Source organism: Coregonus clupeaformis, chromosome 20, assembly GCF_020615455.1.
Source record: "Coregonus clupeaformis isolate EN_2021a chromosome 20, ASM2061545v1, whole genome shotgun sequence".
NCBI lineage: Eukaryota > Metazoa > Chordata > Actinopteri > Salmoniformes > Salmonidae > Coregonus > Coregonus clupeaformis.
Window position 1 is genome coordinate 47,500,310 of NC_059211.1, and position 15,915 is coordinate 47,516,224.

At 41.6% G+C, this 15,915-nt stretch overlaps 2 protein-coding genes across 4 annotated transcripts in view; both read right to left on the reverse strand.

Annotated features, from left to right (window-relative positions):
- Window positions 1-2,460, reverse strand: part of hcn2b (hyperpolarization activated cyclic nucleotide-gated potassium channel 2b) — a 70,110-nt gene extending 67,650 nt beyond the window's left edge. The window contains exon 1 of the mRNA XM_041839598.2: window positions 1,529-2,460. Coding sequence (XP_041695532.2) covers window positions 1,529-2,427 — 899 coding nt within the window. The 5' untranslated portion in view covers window positions 2,428-2,460. The remainder of the gene's footprint in view (window positions 1-1,528) is intronic.
- Window positions 2,461-3,515: 1,055 nt separating this feature from the next.
- bsg (basigin) lies at window positions 3,516-15,416 on the reverse strand. 3 transcript variants are annotated; one of them, XM_041839606.2, is made up of 9 exons: window positions 15,082-15,416; window positions 9,450-9,800; window positions 7,946-8,114; window positions 7,013-7,101; window positions 6,650-6,792; window positions 6,077-6,359; window positions 4,543-4,555; window positions 4,363-4,432; window positions 3,516-4,213 (listed from the first exon to the last, which is right to left on the reverse strand). In XM_041839606.2, exons 1-8 carry the CDS (start codon window positions 15,143-15,145, stop codon window positions 4,378-4,380), a joined length of 1,167 nt encoding a protein of 388 aa, XP_041695540.1. In that variant the 5' UTR covers window positions 15,146-15,416; the 3' UTR covers window positions 3,516-4,213; window positions 4,363-4,377. The 3 variants fall into 3 exon arrangements, with proteins under 3 accessions (XP_041695540.1, XP_041695538.1, XP_041695539.1); XM_041839604.2 differs by having other exon boundaries at window positions 4,543-4,567; window positions 15,082-15,411; XM_041839605.2 differs by having other exon boundaries at window positions 4,543-4,567; window positions 6,077-6,350; window positions 15,082-15,396.
- Between the last annotated feature and the right edge of the window lie 499 nt (window positions 15,417-15,915).

The window sequence follows — 15,915 nt, forward strand, 5'->3', positions numbered from 1 at the left end:
CCGTCTTAAACCGAAGCGTCTGATTTCGGGGGAAAGCCTAAACATTTATGGGAATCTATTGTAGAGCGATCTGTGAAAATGGGAGGAGAATCGTGAAGGATAGGGACAAAGCAGGTGCAGTGAGATAGCTCAAGCTGATTATGCATTCATGAAACAAATTGTTCCGATTTTAATTATAGAGAATTAAATTAACACTGACACCTACCCGTAACGAAATCCAAAAGATCAAACTAGTTTGGTGCGTTTAGTATTTTCAATATGACATCTAATATTAATATATTTGCATGCAATAACATCCTGTCAAGAGTCATGCATGCATGGTTCCGTTCATGTAACATTCATATTTTATGAATATGCAATGACAAAATAAATATGAAGCATGTATGACCAAGTTATGTGACAAGACAATATCAGATGTCTGTGTATGATGCTGTAATCCAGGGATGGGCAACTGGCGGCCCACAGGCCCCCCTTTGAAGGCCCTCGGATCAATAACCCCCCAAAAAAATATATATATATATATTGTTTTTAGGAACTCAGTCAGGGTCTCAATTTACTGTTGCGAGTTAGAATAGTAGACTACACAAGGTGCAATTTCGAAATGTGGCTGTGCATCAGCAGTTTTACAGTCAGTCAATTAGCCCATGTCAACTAAAAAATGTTTTGTAAGTTAGTTTAGCCGCCAGCTATCTAAACTTGTTATCATCATCGAATTAATGGCGGGGCCCCCATTGATTTTGTTAGTCTCACTCAGATATCATATTAAAAACTGCAAACATTTCTCATGATGAGTTCAGATTTTTTGTGGCCCCCACCCCCATCAAAATTGCCCATACCTGCTTGTAATCATAATATTTTATAAGGGAATCTGAGAAAAACGCGTTATAATAGGCTACCATTAAGTGATTAATAAAAAACGCATAAAGCATTGCATAAAGGTGATAACATGCGACACATTTTATCAACTGCGTGGGTGTTTTAGATTTATTTCATGTGGTATATGTTTGCCAAGTAACTTCACCACCAACAAGGCCTTTTTGGAAAGCTGTTTTACGCACGAGGCCTCACTGTAAATCGCGAGACATAAATAGGCCTTTCCTTTTAAACTACTGAGGTTTCACCAACGCAACACTCATCCCTAAGTCAAATATTTTCCATGGAATAAGTATTTTGACCCCAATCTATCAAAACTGCGCAATGATGAAGAGAATGTGCAAAATACATTTTCAGCTTTTAGATTAATGTGTTGTTCTCCCAATATATGTTGCCTAATTTGACATTTTGCGTTTAGTGGCAATGCATTACTCATGAAAAGCAGCAGACCGCACTGACAGAAAACGTCAAAATGGATGTCAACAAATCTTATAATTTAACATTTTATAAACTACTTCCAATGCTTAATATCAAATTGGTTGTTATAATTTATATTCAAGTTATGTATTGGTTAAATTATTGTTATTGTTCAGCCCATAGCTCACATGACCAATTTGCGTCCACCTCAAAGAGTGCCACTTGATTTAACCCATACCTGAAATCGCTGTATGGATGAATAATCCAATTACCGGCCGATTGGACGCGCGCTTGTTCCTTTTCCACCGCTTTTTGGCTCCCAAACATACGCAGGGAAAATTTATTAACTCCAGGCTGAAGTATGGAACTAAATTGGCGCTGCATATAAGTCCGATTGTCCTGTGGTTCCCCATCATCTGGCACAATCTGGGGTCCATCCTCAGATTTAAAAAATGAGAGAGAATTCCTGTGCTGTTGGTTCTGCACAGAGGACGATGCTTTCCTACTAGGGGCATTTGAGAAGGAAACTCTGGAGTCCTTTTTCTCAGTGCCAGTAGTTGTGGCCCCGGCCACCTCGGCCCCTTGCCGCTGTGCTAAGGACCCGGCTGAGGTGATCGAACCGTCCATGCTGGCGACTCTGGAATTACATCTAGTTGGCCTTTTCCCGTTGTCCGCTGCAACTATTCCACCTGTCTGTTTCTCCTGCCTAGAGACGATGGAAGACAGGCTCCCTGAAATGTTGGGGTCCCTTCTGCAATCTCCGTTGTTGTTGCATATCATACCGGTAGTGCCTTCACCTGTCAAACAAGTAGCCAACCCGGTTACCGCTGCTCCTGTGGCTGAGTCCCCTCCAGCCCTGTGGTATGAGTCGCCACGGCCAGCAGCATCTCCCTGGCATGACAGAGCACAGCTTGTGGCGCCTGTAGGAGCACAAGGTGCGGACTCTTCGCCTTTCATGAGCCACAGCTCATTGTTGATGGAGTTCTTGCGCGCTGTTGACGCTGCTCCCCCTCCTGGCGTAAATTCCTTCATCTTCAAACTTAGACCGTTCATATTGCCTCCGCCACCAACAGAGCCGGCTCCGCACAATAGCGGCTGGAATTTGGACTCCTCTTCTCCGCCCTCCGCGTCGTCCATGACAGCGGGCAGAATGGAGTGCGCGCCTTCGGAACCTTTGCTTGGCGACGACGGGTTCAAAAGCAGACCCAGCCTATTGTATCCAGTGGAAACCACTTTAGGATACAGCACCAGTGGCGTTGCTATGGCTGCAATCTGGCTATTCGTTTCATGTCACATGGAAACAGAGGGCCGTTCTATTACCTATAACCTCAGAGCCCTCCTCTTGCTCATCATGAATGACATCCAAGGGAAGGTTCCAATGTGAGATGACAGCATGTTGAACCAAAGAAAGGAAGGATGAAAAAAAGATTCATGAAGTCATACAAATGTGAAATATTCTATACATTTCAATCTGTTTTGAATATTGTATTCTGAACACAAATAGTTTGTGAAACACATTCAAATGCAATAGTAGCCTTGAAAGGTCAATGGATCAACACATTGGAAAAACAACTATATTTTATGCACAGCATGCATGTGTAATGACCAAATAATACTGGTGGATTACTTCACCTGAGAAAAGGAATAGTTGTGCCAATATAGGCTACAATATCCACCAGTCCAGATATATCGATTTATTCAAGACACATTGATAGGCTGTGTCAACCATACCACATAGAATCACAATGGTTCCTCCACTGATGATTAAATGGCACCCTCTTGTGTCGAATCTTCTCAGAATGATTTGGGTGTGTAGATCTACTGATGTAATGTTGTACAGTGAGTCTATTAGTGGTTTGGCCTATGAAAATCAGACTTTTACTCCACTCATTTACTAGTCCCTAGGACCTAGGCAGACAAATTGCCTCCCACAATGTAAACAATGTTCCAGCATACTTAGTGCTTTTGTCATAAGTCTGCGATTTCCAAGACTACTCCATTACCATTAGGTAACTCCTTCTGTATGCCAGCTTCAAGTCATGCCATTTACCTGAGGACCAACACCTTGCTGTACAAACCTATTGCCAATGACCATCCAGGGCACTTAATAAAAAAATTACTTTATAGCTTTACATGTGGGATGGCCTATAGCATTATATTGCCTTGTGGAAATAAACAAAAATGTCCATCTTATTCAAGCAGTAACAGACAATAGACCACATCTCTTAAAATCAAATAACTTTATTGAGTTTGTGCAAATTGGTACAGTTCTGTTGAATCTACTTAGTTACTTTTAGGCAAAATTGACACTAAGTCATATTTTTACATATACTTCTTAAACTAATGGTGCACATCCAGTCACAATACTAATCAGGCCTGATTAATGTCACTTTCCCCCAGCCCTATAACTAACACACCTGATTAAACTAATTGCATTCTAAACTGAAGACCATGATTAGCTGATTATTGGAGTCAGGTGTGCTAACAGGGGCTGGGGCAAAAGTATATCAGTGTCCAAACATTTCACATCCCTAGTAGGATCCATGTTGCTTAACAGGTGGCTGTTCAGGCTTGCAAACATAAGAGCAGATATTTAGAATAGTGAGGGACAGTGGAGGAAGCTATAAGCACAAATAGAAAAACCACCAATAGATCATTCCCACGTAAACGTTTACAATGGATTTCACTACGAACAAACTTCTAGAACGGCAATAAAACTCATGCAAAAGCCTAAACATGTTCCCCGGCAGCACAATATGGAGAGAAATATAGAAGAAAAGTGAGAGGAAAATTCAGTCCATTTCTCAAGACACTAACTTTCAAGAAAAAAATTAAAAGTTGTTTAAAAATCGCAGGGTGCACTAGATTATGTGATGCTCAGCAAACCAATGCTCTTCATCCTGGAAGATGGTCATCAGGATATCTGTCCGGAAAGACAGGGGACTGACAATTAGATTGATGAGAGCTCAACCACTACAGGAGTTGTACTGCTTTGATTTTGCAATCAGAATAAATTAATTTGAAATAGGCGCATCCTGTCGAGTGGATTGATTCAAAAGCCCTCACACACACCTCTCTCATCTTCTCTCAGTTGGAGTTCCTTTGCCTGACGTCCTTGTGGTTTGTGGCAGCATTGCTTTTCCTGAAAGACATTTTCCATCCAGAACTTTACAGTCCATCCAGCAATGTATATATTTTCTTGGTGAGAAATTGTATTGCATTTTTAAATGTCAGTGTGAAATGTGTACTTACAGGGGAGCAGAACCTGAGTCCTCATCTATACAGCAGCACAGGGACAAGGGAAAAGATTAGTCAACAGCTGAGACTGTCTAGTCAGTGAGACATTCTACTAATGAGAGTAAGGCATGGAGAAGGCATTCTTTCCACAGACAATGAAGGAAATGGTGACAAAGTTCCAAGTACTTCTTTAAGTAGGCCATTGTCAATTAAGCAAAACAAAAAACAAGCGTACACTGCCATAGATCTATCTACAATAAGAAAATACAGTTACATCGCTTGAACTTTATTAAAATAACCTACGATAAATCCTTTTATTTAAAGAAACTGCAGTTATGACAAATCTACCTTCACTGTATCCCAACTATGATACCATATCGTCTTTCAGGAACAATCTGTTCTGAACATCACTCAAAATCATGCAAACAGGGCAACCAAGTGAAAAGAGAAACCTTGCAGTGACAATGCAACACCGAAAACGGTTATAGACAAAGCGTACAGGCATACTGCAGATCAAAAGGAACCATCTGGACATGACCGTTTATTCACGGTTAAATCAAAGAGTAGGTGCCCTCAGGCAATGAATGAGATCAATGACATGATATCCATATTATAAAAAGCTAAAATTACTTATCATGCATGGAGATCAAGATGCAGATGGCATGCAAGACAAAATATTAAAAGGTAGATACAGAAATATGACATAACCAGCCAAGTAATTTCCTGCTTGCAGACAACAGTTGTTGTTGTTGTCTGTAAGCACGAAGTTGGCCCCTGTGTATGATGACATCATACTGCTGTGTGTACCTTTAAAACCCTAAACCCTTAGGCGTTTCCAACACTTCATACCATGACATTGGGCCTTATTTCCTCCATCTCCACATAAATCACATTACTTAGGCTATTTGACCCTTTCCTTGGTGTGACAAAAACACATTGATTGGTGGTCATAAAAATATGGCTAAGTTTTAGTAGTCTGAAAATGTAATTCAAATTTAGCCCAGGTTGGTCTAATGTAGGAATGCAAGGCCAGTGGAAGAGTTCCTTATTAGATACATTCTTAACAAGTGAACGCAGTGCATTCCCATAGCTTCTCAGTTACTATCATCTCAGGTCAACCACTTCCGCCTGACATGCAGTTTTGATCACTTACCAAAACGCAAATGCAGCAGCGAACAGAGAAATACAAAATGGAGAAAAGGTGTTCTAATAGAAAACCAATTGCTTTTGATCTAATGAAATTACTAAAATCATAAGTGGAAAACATATTTTAAAATTGCAAATCAAGAAGACCACGTAAAATAACAGTAAACCTGCTATATCCAAACCATTAAGAAAAGACTAAGTGTTGAGATATCATTAAAATGGCAGCTAATGCACAGCAATCTTTGGAGAATGACAGTGCATCTGAAACTAAGAGACTGTTCTGCCACTGGAGGGCAGCAGACACTCACAGCCAAATCATATTGACTTGGCGAGGTATGCTACTTCAGAAATAATTAATGGCAAAACAAGAGTACTTCATTTCTCTGCGGGTGTGTCTACGTACCGTCGTTGATCTCATCAGGCTTTCTCCTCTTCTCGTAGATGAAGATGATGCTGACCAGGATGATGACCTCGGCCACGATGCCCAGGAAGGGCCAGAGGGCAGCCAGGCGGCTACGGACACGCAGGTGGATCTTGTCGAAGGCCGAGCTCACTTCGCTGGCCCCGTAGCACATGTAGTCACCCATGTCCATGTCCATGTCCATGTCGTTGATGGTCAGGGTGGTCCTGTTGGGGGTGCTCTTGATCTCATACCGGTCAGTTCCGTTGGTGATGGCCTGAGAATGCCATAGACCGGGAGCAAAAAGTCATTCAACACCCATTTACAGATTTCAATACTTCTCTCTTATCTAGGGCAGGGACCTCTCTGGATAGTACTTGTGCGTGTGACATTACTGTGACTTCAATCAAGATATTGATTTAGTCAACGACTCCTAACATTGGAAAATATTCTGCAGCACGGGTGAGGAAGTTCAATCACTCAGTTCAGCCCAGCATCAGGGTCTATTTTGGCTCAGTGAAACCAATTTTGTTAAGCCTAATGTGTATCAGTGATGTAAAGTTTGGTAAAGCGTACCTTCTTCAGCATCTCTTCTCCTTCCAGTTTGTACCACTTCCAGTCAGTATGCAGTGGGTATCCATGACTGACACAAACCAGCACACCCTTGTCCTGCTCATTTCCATGCTCAGAGCGTTTATAGGCAGAGACATGGAGAGCAGCTAGTGACAAACACAGGGATGCAGGTTTTTATGGGATAGCCAATATGTACGATTCATCCGAAACACCTGCAGTTTTATAAACAAATTGGCTATTTAAGCCTGTTACAGCTTTCAGATACTCAAAGTGCACTAAAAGGTCGTAACATTCATTGGCATAGCTAATATGTCAGTAAAAGAGACTTCACTTTATTTTAAAAGAAGTTAAAAAAGGATGACTTACTTTTGACTTCAATGGATTTCTTCACCTCAGGCTCAGAGAGGAAGACGCACTCATATACTCCACCGGAATGGAAATCAATTTTAGCCAAGCTAATGGGGGAAAAAAAACCAAGAACAAAATGTAAGCCCTAAAGATAGGAAACATAGGCCTTCTACAACACAGACTTCACTCAAACAATGGCTTCGAACACATCCCAGTCATGAAGTCACTTTGCCTGTAAAAACACACTACAAAATATGCTGCCCCAACATGCTGAACTTCAAATAGCACCCTGTTGCTGTTGAGAATTAGGAAATAAAAATGCCCCTCTCCTTGTTACAAACGCTTCTACTTCCCCCTGGTAACAACAATCAGACTTTTGTTTCGGCAATGGAACCCTCCCTGCTCTTTACGTCTGATGGGGAATTAAGGTCAGTGCGAATGAAAGAGTGGAACTGCTAGGGGCACTTATCCGTGACGTTGCCAAGGCTATAACCAAAGCTGCACAGTCCATCTCGCTGCTAATTAATGGCTGGGAATGCCTGGGCATGGCCTGGAATGCTACCACTAATGGATGGTGTGTGTGTGTGTGAGTGAGCGAGAGTGGGGGAGAGCTAACGAGTTACCATGTACAAAATATATGGAGGAAAGGTCGGAGTGGTGCTTCATTCATACATTCATTCATTCAGGGCTGCTGAGCGGTCAATCTCTGTGTGACCTACCGTGCTGCTGACCAAACAAACAGGCTTGGGAGACCGTGAAATGTACCAGTAAATGGTGGCTAATAATGACAAGCAACGACTGCTAGGTTCAGGACAATAGCTGAATCTCGAATCAGCGAGCCCAGCTCCGGGAAATCGTTTTATCGCTCAGATGGGAGTCCCGTCCATCTGGTGGATCAAACATGTAGATCAAAACATGTAGACACACGCTGCCTGCCTGGCTGGCACTTACTTGTGTTCGGTGTAGAGAGCAGGAGAGTCCTTCTTCGTTGACTCGATCACATTGCCATTCCTCATCCAGTAATGACCTTTGACTGTGGACGTGGGGTTGGTCAGATTGCACGAGAGGATGGCAGAGGTCTGGTTGTTCACCTCCATAGGCGAAGACACGATTAAGGGATCTGTAGACAAAGTGAACATATTAATAAGCCATCCTTTGATATGACCACATCTAGCTGGATCATTACCGTAGTAATGTTAACACGAGGACAAGCCAAGTGTAACTAATTCTTGCTTGTCTTTTCAAGTACAGGATATTGCTCAAATAGTTTAGGGTAACTAAAGACACAAAAAAAAAAAAAAAAAAAAGATCTAAGATGTAGATTTCATCCAAATTTACAAGGAATTTATAGGGTTTACAGGTCATATGGCATCTTGATACCAACATGTTGCAGCACAAACCTTGAGACTGTTCAGGGCTTGACATTGCTTTACTATCCTTTAACCTAAACCTCATAGTGACAACTGATAAGGTCTAGCTTAGGTTGTCAAAGGTTATTTTCATAATCAAATTTCAAGCCAAGAACAGCACAATATAAAATGGCAGCGCAGAGCTTTCCAAGAAGAGGCGGATCACACATGGGCAGGCACCTAAATGGAGAGCTCGGGCTGAACCAAGAGTTCAAGAGAAGAGGGGTTACACTGGGAAGTTAATCTAGGAGACCATGAGGAGAGGAGCTTGTAATCAACACATGCAGAAGAAGCAACCGGCAAGGTATGGTGTGGCAGGTTGGTGTTACAATGACAGAGAAGAGGAACGAATAAGAGGATCTTTTGGTTTGGTTCAGGTAGAGAAATCCACAAATAGTCAATAAATACTGGACCACAAGGCAGAAAGATGCCCTATGGCTGAGAATCAACACAAAGCTGGGTTGCTGTCTTCTGTAGATAATTTAGTACTCCTAAAGAGCCTAAAACAGGTCTAAAGAGTGTAAACACAACAGGACAGTGCCCATGTTAGTATCAATTATTACACATTCTATTACTTGGACAAGACAGCAAAATAGACAAAATGGAAGCCAGCAAGAAGCTAACCACACCATAATCTGACCCCTTTAAAAAGAAAATGACAATTTCATGATTCAAAAATTAGATGCAGCCATTTGCAGGTTTCAGACCTTATGACCAGTATTATCAATATTATGTGAAATATATTTTCCTAATTCATTTAAAATAAGGCTTTGACATAGGCCTGGTAAAAAGGCATCAGATTGAGGGTAGTGCTACGGCAGGTAGGACATGTCTAAGGAGAGGTCCGGCCACGCCTTGTGGTCAGGTTTGCTCTCCACTACTGGACATCACAGGAGCTCAGTGAGGGGAGAGTAGGGGAGTCTGGGTGAGACAGGCAAAGGGCAGGAGAAGGTGTGGGACAGGAGCTGGACCACTCGCTGTCCTCTCTACAGGGAGACGCTGCCTGGCTGTACGCATGGCATGGCCTCCCACCACCACTCACTCACATTCAAACACTATAACGTTAGCCTGTGAGCGGATCCACTTGATTTTGGGTGCCTTCTTCAGCTCGTTGCGGTCGGGGTCGTTGGAAGCGCGGCACTCGTACGTGCCCGAGTCATTGAGCGTGAGGTTTAAGAGGTGAATGGAGCTGGTGGCGTGCTGGATGTAGGTGGCGTTGATCCCGACGCGGTCTTCCCGCGCCCCATCGAACAGCTGGGTCATGGTCTCGTCGGGCTCCTCACCCTCTATGAACCACCACTGCACCTCAGGGATGGGGTTCCCGGTCACCTCACAGTGTAGCTCTGCAATGTCCTCTATCAGTTTCATCTGGGACAGGGGCGACTTGACAAAACCAGCTGAACAGGCCATCGTGGGGGGAGGGATTGATTATATTGATTTGGGTTCAGATTGGTTTTAGCACATCCGGCAATTTTATGGAGGTGAAAGTAAAACATGTGATGGAAAAGGCAAGCAGGCAAAAAAAGAAAGAAACAAGAGGTTAATAGAACACATGAATGAGAAATGGCACTTCGAAAGAGTAGGGGTTTGAGTATCAGCATTTTAACCAAAAACAGTTCATGCCAAATGGCTTTTTAGAATCCTTGATAATCAGACCCATTGCAGATACAGAAAAGTTGAATGACGTGCATTAAATCAAAAGCCGCTGATAAAACCAGATACATTTCATGAAGGTCAACTGAAAAGAATGAAATGTAGTTTTTGTTATTCATTGCACATGAGTAGGCAAAGCAGATGGATGAAAATGCTATTAAAAATGTCAGATATGATTCAAAATTGTGTCTGTAAATGTATTAAATTCTCTGTCGGTTTGTCAGTGTTGATGAGAAGTGCAGGGCTTAGTTATTAAATCAAACACCTGATCTGACGTTGAGGACAATCTGTACAGGATTTAATACCCAGGAGGAGCAACGGAGGAATAACATTCGCACGGCGCGAGGGAAGCTGTGTAGAGTTAGCCCCCTGTAGGGTCATTTCTATTGAATTCCACAAAACAATCTTAAATCAACACACAGGAGAACAAAACCTTTGGAGACTTTCAACATCCAGGCCCACTTGCATAAACAATCCAGGAGATCAATGATGAGGAAATGCTTGAGAACAAACTCAGGGATCCCTATGTAACGCTGCTTGAACAAAGACAACCATGTTTTCAGACAATGTCTGAGCCACACCCTTTCTCTTTATTGTATTTTTGCATAGTAGGACAATAACAAGAGGTGGTGGTAGGTGGACATTTTCTGAATAGTTGGCCCCCTAAAGACCGGAGACAGCATGTATCCATTAACATGTCCAGAGTCAAACTTGTGAATCGGATTGGGGTTGGTGGCACGGGTGCCTCTGGCTCTAAAAATCATGTGACCTTTTAGCTCAGGGTGGCGGGATCCTTTTAACCATTGCAAAAGGTCACCTTCGTAACAAATGCTGTACAAAACAAATGTAGATACTGACTTCACATAGGCCTGAATGAAAATCATACCTAAATTAGGTGTGTTTCTAGCTTGTATCAAACTTTATTTAACCCACCAGGAAGTTCCACCTGGATAAAAAAAATTTGTAAAAAATTTTTGGAAGGAGACCTGACCAAGAAGACAGCTCCAGTATACCCCTCCTGAAATCAGCGTGACTAGCATAGCAAAAGGACAGAGGACTGACTGCTTGGAATGGTTGTCAAGTTAATGTGTTACAGCTTTCTAAGGACATAGGGCCACCTACTTATTGTAAACAACTAGTTTTCTATTTTGTGTGAATGTTAGCTGAGGACAAATAGGACGTTTCAAAAGCAGGTGTGATAGGCGTGTAAATGCTAAATATAAAACAGGAACACAAAATGTCCTGCAACAGGTGAGAGAAAAAGTCAGATAGCCTAGAGCTCAAATCTACACCCTATATTGTGAAAATACAGTAGCCTTTATTGACATTCACACTTCACAGGTTCCACTAGCATTGATTAGTGAGTAAGAATTTGATCATGGTCATTACAGTTGTTTGTATGCAGCATTTAGCCTACCCATAGTGACCAATTATGCCGACAGAAAATGGACAATCAAAATCGCAAACCAACAACATGAATCCTGAACACACTGTTCAGGGCACAGGGTCAGACTGTGCAACAAATGCTACTAGCAAAGATTTTATCTGACATATATACGTATCAATATTCTATTACATAAACAATGGCCTTTTATGAGCCCACCCTACTTCATGACTCCGTTCATTTTACATTTACGTCATTTAGCAGACGCTCTTATCATTTGAATAGGAAATGCTTCAAAACTTGCTTTTCCTGACCTTGTTTAACCGAAGGGTAAATGGCTGCCTGCTTTCTATAACCTACTTCTCAAACCAAGTGGAAATATAGCGCAATGGAAATATAATTGTATTAATGATCTGGAGCTGCCATAGTGGAGCCCAGCCCATCCAGCATGGGGACTGCCTGTGTGCTGTAGCTTCAGAGGCATCTGCATTCCCCTGGGACATGCCCTCTGAAGCTTTCATGCCACTCTGTATATCTGGGTCAATGGAGGACCTAGCATAGTAAAAGGACAAATGCAAAGTCCAGTTTCCCCAGACTGTCCTGGCAAAAATCAATCTTTTTTGTTAGGTTTACCCATTTAAATTGTTGAGAGCATATAGAGCAGGCTACAGTGTGTGTGTGACTTATCTATCAAATCAGCTTTTGAAAATACAAAGCAAGTTCCCCAATAATTTGGTCCGGTTTTGAGGATTAACCAAAACCATTAGGCCTAAGATGTAGCCATTTTCACACCAAATTAAAGGAGCTAGCAATCTACATGCAAGAAGATTATACACCATCCCCATCGTTCCTTATCTAGAATATTTTAGTGTCATTAATTGGTCCAAAACACATTGAATCATCATAAATCAGTCCACATACTGCCTTGTTTCTTTGACACTGAACATAAGTTAATAAAATGGACCGTCACTCTGAATTGGCAAAGTTAACAATGAGCGCATGATGCACGGCATGCAATGCTTTACTAAGTACTCAAGGTTGCGTAATGTATATAGACTGCCATGGCTTGAGGCTCTTCCAGGCTTAGAAAGTCAGCACAATCTTAAATAGACAAGGCAGTGGTTGTGATGGAACATTATAAGGAGATTAAGGTCATCTAATTTTGTTGCAATCTCTGCTAAAAACAAGCTTCCACAACAATCTTGTGAACAAAAAGCTTCTTGTTTGTTTGACACATTCAATACATTTGGGGCGGCAGGTAGCTTAGTGGTTAAGAGCGTTGTGCCAGTAACCGAAAGTCGCTGGTTCTAATCCCCGAGCCGACTAGGTGAAAGATCTGTCGATGTGCCCTTGAGCAAGGCACTTAACCCTAATTGCTCATGTAAGTCGCTCTGGATAAGAGCGTCTGCTAAATGACTAAAAATAAAATAAATAAATACAAATAAATTTGTAATCATATAGAAACGTAATATTCAGTGTGAATTTAAATGTGGTAGCATGTTGTACCTCTTGAATAATTGTATGTTATTCATCTCCATAGAAATGCTACATATGATTGAGGTAAAACATAGGCCAACTTTATTTATTTAAAATGGGACGTCTTTATATGACACAGCAGCTAACCTGCTAGTTAACATCTAATGGTTCAGCCAGGCACACTGGTCTACACCGGTTTAAAGACCGTAGCTAAAACAAGCCAGAGGCACAAGCTGAGCTTTGGCTCTCACACAAAACTAGCTGAGACTTCAAACACACGTGTCTGGTTAGTCTGCTAATTTACAAATTCAACAACTGGCAACACTAAAAAAAACATTGTCTGGTTTATGAAGAAATAAACCAACGTCTATGATATTTGGCCAAAGGTGATGTTGGTCACGGTGAGGGATCAGGTGAAAAATGTGCAAGCTAGCTAGTAGATACTAGTAGTAAATGTTGTTGACACTAGATTGCCTATTTAAAACGAGAGTTATTTAATACAAACTATATTCTTGATGATGGCAGGTTGCAATATGAAAACTATTTTTACCTAACGTTAACCATTACAATAAGTCACCAATTTTGATCACTGCAATGTGTATAAATTAGCTACCTGGTTAAGCCATTCATAGACGCTAACTACCTTTAGCGCCTATTGAACATAGTATCTTCTTGCCGGAGGAGTTTAGTTAAGAGCCCAGAAGCTTGTTCTGAATATTAACACGCACCACTTGCGGTACGGTTTTGGAAACATAAGGAACGTAGCCATCTTTCATATCAGCAAGAAATCATTTTCAAAAAACAAAAAAGGTTCAAATACTACACACCTTTAAAGGGTTAGTGTTCCCACACTGCCATGTTACTGCGCCGGTGTACAGAAGACAGACGATAGATTTAAAAAATAGACAGAGGCGACCACCTATGCTAATTAGCCATCTAGCGTGCTCTAACACACTGTAGCGAAAGTATAGTTCATCAGATGGTTGGCAGAAAATAACGACCCTACCGTTACTCTAGTTCACACTGAGCTGCACTGGGGTTGGAAAACTTACCTCAATGCATGAATGGGATATGCTACTGTACCTTTATCCACACTGCTCCATTGAGAATATAAATATGTATAGTTTTCTGGAAAAGTGCCCTTTTTGTCCTTGTGCTAGCGAGCAGTAGCCATTATGGAATTAAACTTTGCGTAGAACAAAGGCGCTGATTGGCTAACAATGCCATTCCAAAATGGCTGTGGTGGCTACTGCAAGCTAGCATGAGGAGGAGAAGGGCCGTTTTACGGGAAAACTAACAGTATTTCAATCTTCTTGATGTATCAGTTATGAATAAAGGTACAATTTGGAGCAGAGTTGCATATCCCATCCCTGCATCGAGGTACGCTTTCTGACCTATATCTCACGCTGGCTCCACATTGCATTCCTACCCTAGTGCAGCTCAGTGTAAACAAGCATAACGGTAAGGTCAGTATCTTCTGGCACACAGCATATGGATCTGTGCAAACCTGCTACAGTAGCTAAGTGTAGTTTTATTTTTATTTTTATTTTTAAGAGTCTTTCTCGCTGATATGATAGGGCCATATCAGCATATGTTTCGAAAACCGTTTAGCAAACGATAATTGACGTTCTTAAATGCCTCGGAATTGTAATTCACATGGAGCCAACCGTGGACGAATTTTATAATATACTAGCTAGTTATTTATGAATATTGTTGCAAATCATCCCATTTTTGTCAGAACTCTCTCTGGTTTAACGATACACAGTTGACGTTACCTGGATAAACATGACTGCGAGTCTGAAATTATCAATGATTCTGCGCTTGGAACGCTGTGACCATTATTACTAGCTAACGACGTTAGCCAACTTAGCTAACGCATTACAAAATAAGGTTTTGTTTCCTAGCTAGCTAGCCACTCGTTCATTTTCTAAAGTAGCTAGATGGCAAAGGTTGACTGCTTGAAAAACGTTGGAAAACATTCAACTGTAAAAATACTGTCTTAACTACGTGCATGAAAGCACAGCATCAAATAAGTAATTGAAAGCGCTAACGTTAGCTTGTTTGCTAGCAAGCCAGTGAGTTAGCACGGCACACACAACCGAGTTATTCTAACTCAATGACTGTATATGAGGCCTAACTGCTAACTAGCTAGAAAAAAATATTACCTGTCAGGGCATTGGCTCGGTACAAGCACAAGAGGAGGGCACTTAAACCCCACAGCAATTTCATTTCGACGATTTCCTTTTCTGGCACAGATATATACTGTCAATTTCAATTGTTTTTAAAAAATATGTTCGCTTGACTCTTCTCCACCATCGACCGAGTTGGTCGTCCTCTGTTTGTTCCTCAACTCAATCGGTAACGTCGGGAACTAGCACGTACACATGACGTTCGGGCGTGACCAAGATACATTTCATTACCAAACCACAGAGTTTCTAATCCCAGAGTAACATCACTTCCGGGAACGCTTGCGAAACAGACTTCATTCCAGTGAGCAGATAAGGCCAGGGTTTGAGTAGTCAATGGGCGCGTTTGAGTTGTAAGGCAAAAGTAGCCGACTGTAGACAGAAGTTGGACAGTAAAGTCGGGGGAGGTACATTTGCGCCAACAGCAAGTCGGACAACTTCTGCTGTTTTTGTGACAGACATGGCATTCCCCTTTGTTACTGCTGATGAAGTGGATACTATCGAAACTTCTCCTGCATCAACATGTGCCAAGGAATGAATATCAATTAGACTTTTGCTTTCAAAAGCAGCTCAAATATAGCGTAAGAATGAACTAGCCATTGAATTATACCGTGAAAATATATGCACGCTCTAGAATGCCCTTCAAGCCAATCAAAAACAAGTATCCAACAATGCCATGGTATTATTAAGCATTATAAACTGGTTGTTTCGAGCCCTGAATGCTGATTGGCTGACCGCCGTGGTATATCAGACCGTATACCATGGGTATGACAAAACATTGTCCATATACCATGGCTAAGGGCTGTTCTTATG

Coding starts and splice junctions, on each gene's coding strand:
- bsg (XM_041839604.2), bottom strand. CDS start 15,145: ATGAAATTGCTGTGGGGTTTAAGTGCCCTCCTCTTGTGCTTGTACCGA. Junction 8,115..9,449: donor TAACGTTATAGTGTTTGAAT/GTGAGTGAGTGG, acceptor CTTTGTCTACAG/ATCCCTTAATCGTGTCTTCG. Junction 7,102..7,945: donor GCTCTCTACACCGAACACAA/GTAAGTGCCAGC, acceptor TTCCCCCATTAG/CTTGGCTAAAATTGATTTCC.